General features: G+C 23.4%; 1 protein-coding gene across 1 annotated transcript; it reads left to right on the forward strand.

The window, feature by feature from the left end:
• Nucleotides 1–870: 870 nt before the first annotated feature.
• Nucleotides 871–6,035, forward strand: LOC101491114 (alpha carbonic anhydrase 1, chloroplastic). The gene is made up of 6 exons (XM_004493979.4): nucleotides 871–1,218; nucleotides 1,322–1,530; nucleotides 1,697–1,803; nucleotides 4,506–4,611; nucleotides 4,872–5,054; nucleotides 5,637–6,035. The coding sequence occupies exons 1-6, from the start codon at nucleotides 1,146–1,148 to the stop codon at nucleotides 5,763–5,765; spliced, it is 807 nt and encodes a 268-aa protein (XP_004494036.1). The 5' UTR covers nucleotides 871–1,145; the 3' UTR covers nucleotides 5,766–6,035.
• The last annotated feature ends 779 nt before the right edge of the window (nucleotides 6,036–6,814 follow it).

A 6,814-nucleotide genomic window follows, 5' to 3' on the forward strand; every position in this document is an offset into this window, starting at 1 on the left:
TTATTATTATTATTATTATTATTATTATTATTATTATTATTATTATTATTTCCTTTTTAATAAAAAGTAAAAATCGGACAAAATTAAGTGTCAACATTATTAAATATATTTTTCAAACTTATATTTATTAATATTATTATTATTATTATTAATACTATTATTAATAATTAAATTTTAAAATCTAAACTGTCGGGTATTAATTAGAAGGCGTCAATTCCTTATATGCAGGACAACATATAAACTCTCATATTATATTGGAGCTAATTCGTTCAAACCAAATTAAATTATAGGCTAAATTACATTTGTGGCCCTTAACTTAATTTTAAGTAACTTTTTAGTTTTTTATCTTTTTTTTTTTTTCGAGTTGATATTTTATGTTTTAAAATGTGAATAAGTTATCCTTTTTTATACAAAAATTAAAAAAAAAATCATCAAAATTTTCAACCAAAACCCATAAAATTAATAATCATCTTCAATATAATGCAAATTTTATCAAATTCATAACTCAAATATTCAAATACACTCGTATTTTCATCTCCAACAACATCAAATAAAGAATGAAAATATGAGTTTATTTCAAGATTTAAGTTATGAATTTGATTAAATTTGTATTTTATTGAAGATGAAAATGAATTTTATGGATTTTGTTTGAAAAATTTGATGATTTTTTTGAATTTTTGTAAAAAGAATGACAACATTGTTGACATTTTAAAATATAAAATATCAAATTGTCACTTAAAATTAAAATAAAATACCAACTCAGAAAGAAAAAAAATATAAAAGACTAAAACGTTAACTGAAATTAAGTTAAGGGACCGCGGATATAATTTAGCCTAAATTATAAATAATTCATTCAAACCAAATTAAATTATAAAATGGGAAATGCATTTTTTGTTAGAAACAACTTTATTTTCCTTCTTGTGGAATTAATTTTGTTTTCCGATAATAACCATTCATCCAGCTCACCCACCAAAGTTGAGCACATCGCCAACATATTCACCAACATAAAAATCATAATATATATTGAAGAACACAACACCACACAACCATGACTACATCGCCACATATATCCCCTATTCCATATTCTATATAATACAAAGTTGAGGGAATAAAACATTGGCTCTTAGATCAAAGCAAGCACAACAATGGCCTTGAAAATTTACATCTCAATCATTTCAATAGCAACTTTGGCTCTATGCACTTCAGCTGAGCACATTAGTAAGATTTAATTTTGCATATGCCATTACTTAATTTCATTTGCCCCATAGTTCACAAAAATTTATGACGACTGATGCATTTTTTTCCTTCCTTTTTATGCTAGCTTCGGTTAATTTTAGTTATATCGGTCCAAATGGTCCTAAGAATTGGGGAAGCTTAAGTCCATCTTTTGCAGCATGCTCAAACGGGAAATTTCAGAGTCCTGTGAATCTTGCAAATAAAGATATTGTGATTAACATGGAATTGAAATCTTTAGATAGACACTATCTTCCTACAAATGCCACACTAGTTAACAACATATACAACATTGGGGTATGTTCATCATCATCTACCAATTTACTCAAAATTTGAAAATTAATTTTAATTGCAAAGTCTTTAATTTTCTCAACAACAAAAAATTGTGGCCGTTAATGAGACATGTCAATAAATAATACTAAATTATGGTTTAAACTGAAATGGTTGAGTTTGATATTTATAGGTGCGGTTTGAAGGAAAAGTGGGAGATATTAATATAAATGGAAAGAACTACTCATTGAAACAACTTCACTGGCATGCTCCTGCAGAGCACTGGGCTCATGATCGTAGGTAAGTTCTTTTTTTCTGGTAAAACTCAAAACACACATTAAAAAGAGATAAGATTTGAAAAGAACAATTATATCTTATTTAATAACTTTTATTCCGACCGAACCACTAATTTAGGCCTTTTGGGCTATGTTGTTCAAGAAGATCCGGTGCACAAGACAAATAAATTACATTAATATGGTGCATTCTCCACTTGTACCTCCTACCTTCTATTCTAGTGGAAAATACTATATTATTCTTTTTTATTATGTATAAGATCATCAAAAAAATTTACTACTTTATTTTTTACTTCCACTTTCGATAATTACAAAATCTTTCTAAACATTTGAAAATTTCAATCTTTCGAAATATAAAAAAGTGAGTTTTGTTGACATTTTCAAAAGTTTTGTTAAATATGAAACTTTCAAAACTTAAATTTTCAGAAATTTTAACAAATTTTGAAACTTTTGATAATTGACAAAGTTTCAAAATGCAATTTTCCAGGATGTTATGAAACTTACGAAACTTTGGATAAATTTGAAAGTTTCGAAATATGTTTTTTCAGAAATCGTCAAAACTTTCATGAATTTGAAACTTTCGAAATGTAATGCTTGAAACTTTCAAGTTGTTGAAACACATAACTTTCGAAACTTTCAAATTTCTGAAGTAATTTAATTTCGAAAATTTTAAAAAATTTGAAACTTTCGAAAGTTTCAATTTATTTTAAAAAATATCCGTTGTCTGTTATAATTCAGAAATATGAAATTTATTATTATTAATAATGTATTTTGAAACTTTCGTATTGTTCCCAAACTTTCAATTGTTTTGAAAGTTGCATTGAAGACCAAACTTCCGAAACAATTTCAGAACTTTACATGAATTCCAAAGTTTTGAAATTGAAAAACTTCATGTTTCTGAATTTTATTGTTAGAAAGTTTCGAAGGTTTTTGCATTTCAAAAGTTTAATGTTCATGGAAACTTTCGAAAGTTTCAAAGTTTTGGGAAAAAATGAAGTTTATAATTTTGGGGAAAACTTGTGGAGAAAATAAGTTAATAATTAATTTAAAAATATTTTTTTAAATAAACTAAACAATTACCGAAAAACTTGTCGATGTTTACCGGTAGCTTCCAGAAATATCATGTTGAAGTTTGGTGGTAGTATATATTTTTGGAAAACTTCAAAAATGATTTATGGAAATAATGTTTTGTACCGAAAAACTTTTGTCAAGTTTTATGGAGTTAAAGTTGTGTACCGGAAAACTTGAAAAAAGTTTTACAGAAAAAAAAAATAATTTTGACACTCTTGTGTGTTCCAAAAATATTAAAATGAAGAAATAAAAATTAGTCATTTTTATTATATATGAGGGTATTTTAGTCATGAATTTGTATTGGACTAATCATTGGGTTTATGATTACCCGTGAATGCTAGCAACTACGGTAATTAAAGTTCCTAATAATTAAAAGTACTTTTTTTACTTCTCATCCATTTATACTTTTCACCTCTTCAATACATTTAAAAAAATTATTTTATCGTTTTTATTATATATAAAAAGTTGGAAAAAAAACTATTCTCTCTTTTTACTCACATTCAAAATTGTATCAAATTTTTTAGCATTTTTGAAACTTCTGAAATATAAAGTTTTTTTTTTTTAATTCTTTGATAAATTTGAAATATACGAAACGTAATTTTCACTTTTTAATTTTTTTTTAAATTTAGAACAATAAGAAATTTTTGAAATAGGAAATTTTATAAATTTAATTAATATTTATATTGTAAATACAATATTTAAAAAAAAATGTAGAGAAACAAAACTTACATTTAAAAAATTTGAGTAAAATTTTAAATTTTTGAAACATTCGAAACTTTTCTTCTTCTTCGAAATGTAAAATTATGTATCGAAAATTTGGTTTTTGAAACTTTTGAAAAATCTATCTTTCGAAATTTTAAAAGTTCAGAAACTTTGTATTTCAAAACTTTTATTAAAGCTGAAAGTTTCGAAAATGTTTTACAAATACAATAAATTGTATTTTGAAAATTTTAAATTAATTCAAAGTTTCAAAAATAAACTTATTTTGTATTACGAAAATTTTATAATCAACTAAAATTTTGAAAATTTAAAAATTTTGTAATAATTTTTGCTATTATTTTGAATGTGTGAGTGAAAAGAATTTTTTTTTTTTTTATATATTATTGAATGAGTAAAATAATCTCTTTAAATATATAAAGGAGTGAAAGGTATAGATGGAGCGGTAGAAAGTAAAAAACTCTTGAAAGTAAATATGTATATTCAAACTTGTCTTCAACTATTAGTATTCAGTCCTTTACTTTTAAAAAGAAATATCAAATTTATCCTTAAAAATGCCAAATGTATGTGAATCAAATTAGTAGATAATTTTGGGATATATATTAGTCCATATTAGAAACTAGTTTAATTAAATAAGTGATTGAACTTAAGTAATTATTAAATTTTAAGATGTACAAATTAATCAACGGTATTAAAAGTAAATCTTATTGAAATAATATTTGATCAAATTTTATTTATTTATCGACCAAACTTTGGATTATTAATATTTCTTTGGTATCTATAAATCAAGTAATTTGACCAATATTTAACATTTTTAATAAGTTTTAGAAACAAATAGTTTGAATATTTTCTCAAATAAAAAGAATATATTGTCCTTGACAATGATAATTACTAATGTTAGTACAAATATTCCGAATATAGACATGAAGCTGAGCTCCACCTAGTTCACCTCACAGAAGATAACAATAGCATAGCAGTTGTGGCAGCTCTCTACAATTTGGGTGATGCTGATCCTCTAATCTCCAAGGTAATAGTTGAAAGTCACATTCACAATCACGTGCCTCACAATAAAAAGATCAATTTACCATATGGAATATTAATAGTACATGTATATATTCTTAGCATAATTTTAATTTGTGGTCCCTAACTCCAATTGTATCTATAATATAAACTTTTAAGATGTCAATGTAGTGACATTATAATTATAATTATGGTCGTATCAATTGCATTTTTCTTTATTTCACTGCAATATTAAAATTTACGGTGTAATTGCATTTATGAATGCAGATTGAAGATGAGTTGATTGAACTAGAAAAGCAGAACCGTGCAGGAAATAAAAATGCAGCCATAGCTCTTGGCACCTTTGATCTAGAGGAAATAAATAAAAGAATTCATAAGTATTATAGATATGTTGGCTCTCTCACCACTCCTCCATGCACAGAAGGTGTCATTTGGAACATAATTGGCAAGGTACTAATTAACTTAATACTCTCTTCCATATCATGTTTTATTCATAAAAAATTAATACATCTTATATTGCAGACTTTTTAAGGACAAAAGAATCTCCAAAACATATTCTTATTCATATATTGGACAGGAAACATGTGGCAAATTTTTTGTTTTTTTTTTTGGAAAACTAAAGTCATACTTATATAGTTGGTGTAAGGGTGAGAGACTACAAAAGTAATTGTTTTAAACTTAAAAAAATATTAAAAAAAATGTACTTAATAAAAAGACTTCTAAATTCTTTTTTCTTAATAAAAATATCTTATATTTTATTATTTACAAATTTTATTTAAAATTAATATTATCATAATAAATATTAAATTAATTGACTTTATTATTAATTGAAAAATAAATATTTTAAAAAATTGATTATATTAATTTAATAAATAATTTTATATTTTAAAGTATCTAAAAGTTAATTTTGATAATTTTTTTAATAAATTTTAAAAAAATACAATACAAAATTTTAAAATGTTTCATATTAAAATTCCCTTTACATCTCTCTGAATTTAGTAAATTTGTTCTGTATACTTTAATTATATACAGGTTAGGACACTCTCAAAGAAACAACTTGAGCTTCTAAAAGCACCGTTGGGTGCAGAGTTTCAGCAAAACGCAAGGACACTTCAGCAATTGAATGGTCGCAAAATTGAGAAATACTCCTACCACAAATAGAGGCAGGGGACTCAAACACCATTAACCAATTAAATTGTATCTATCATCAACAAATATTGTAGGCATAAAAAATGGAGAATTCTCTAATGTAAGGATTTAAAAAAAAAGAGTACACTTTTCTAGGATTGTGGGAGTCAAAGCACTCTGTTTTTGGCCTTTATCAAAATGCATTTATTGTAAGCTTTTATTTTTCATCCTTTAATTTAATTAATCATATTCACTAAACAGAATCAATAATGACAATAATATTGTTGACATTGTTGTTTTCAACGTCCTCATGATTGTCTATCATTCTTGGAATAGTAGATTTATTTAAGGTCAAACTAACAAATTTCAATAACACTTACTAAAGAAATACAAAAATATTAAAAGTAGCTATATGATAATGGATAAAGATTTAAGTATGGTAATATATTAAGTGTTTTTGTACCCACAATTAAAAAAAATGTCCGATGTAAATGGATATCAATCTTAATCCATATTACTCATAAGGTTATTTAAATACTTATATCCGTATTTGTTATTTGTATTTAAACTAAATTAAATTAATAAATAATAAAATATTATATCATTTTAGTATAATTAAAAAAATATTCAAATTTTTTTAATATTAAATCATAAAAAAATTAAAGTATTTAAATTATCTAAAACTATACTTGAATAATATAAATATATTTATTTAATTTAGAGATATTAAAAGAAACAAATTATAAAATATTAATTACTAAACTAAATCCAAATTTATTTGAATAAAATAAAATTTTTTAAAAAATTATTATGTTGTAAAAAATTAAATGTAAATATTACTTATTATAATAAAATTAAGAGGAACTTAATTAATTATTTTATTTTATTTTATTTGTATATATTTAGATTTGGTAGCATAAATATTACTAATCATAATAAAATCTATGTCTTAATTGGCATTTTTGTATTGTATGTAAATATAATAATAATAATAATAATAATAATAATAATAATAATAATAATAATAATAATAATAATAATAATAATAATAATAATAATAATAATAATAATAATAATAAAAT

This window comes from Cicer arietinum, chromosome 4 (assembly GCF_000331145.2).
Source record: "Cicer arietinum cultivar CDC Frontier isolate Library 1 chromosome 4, Cicar.CDCFrontier_v2.0, whole genome shotgun sequence".
Classification (NCBI taxonomy): Eukaryota; Viridiplantae; Streptophyta; class Magnoliopsida; order Fabales; family Fabaceae; genus Cicer; species Cicer arietinum.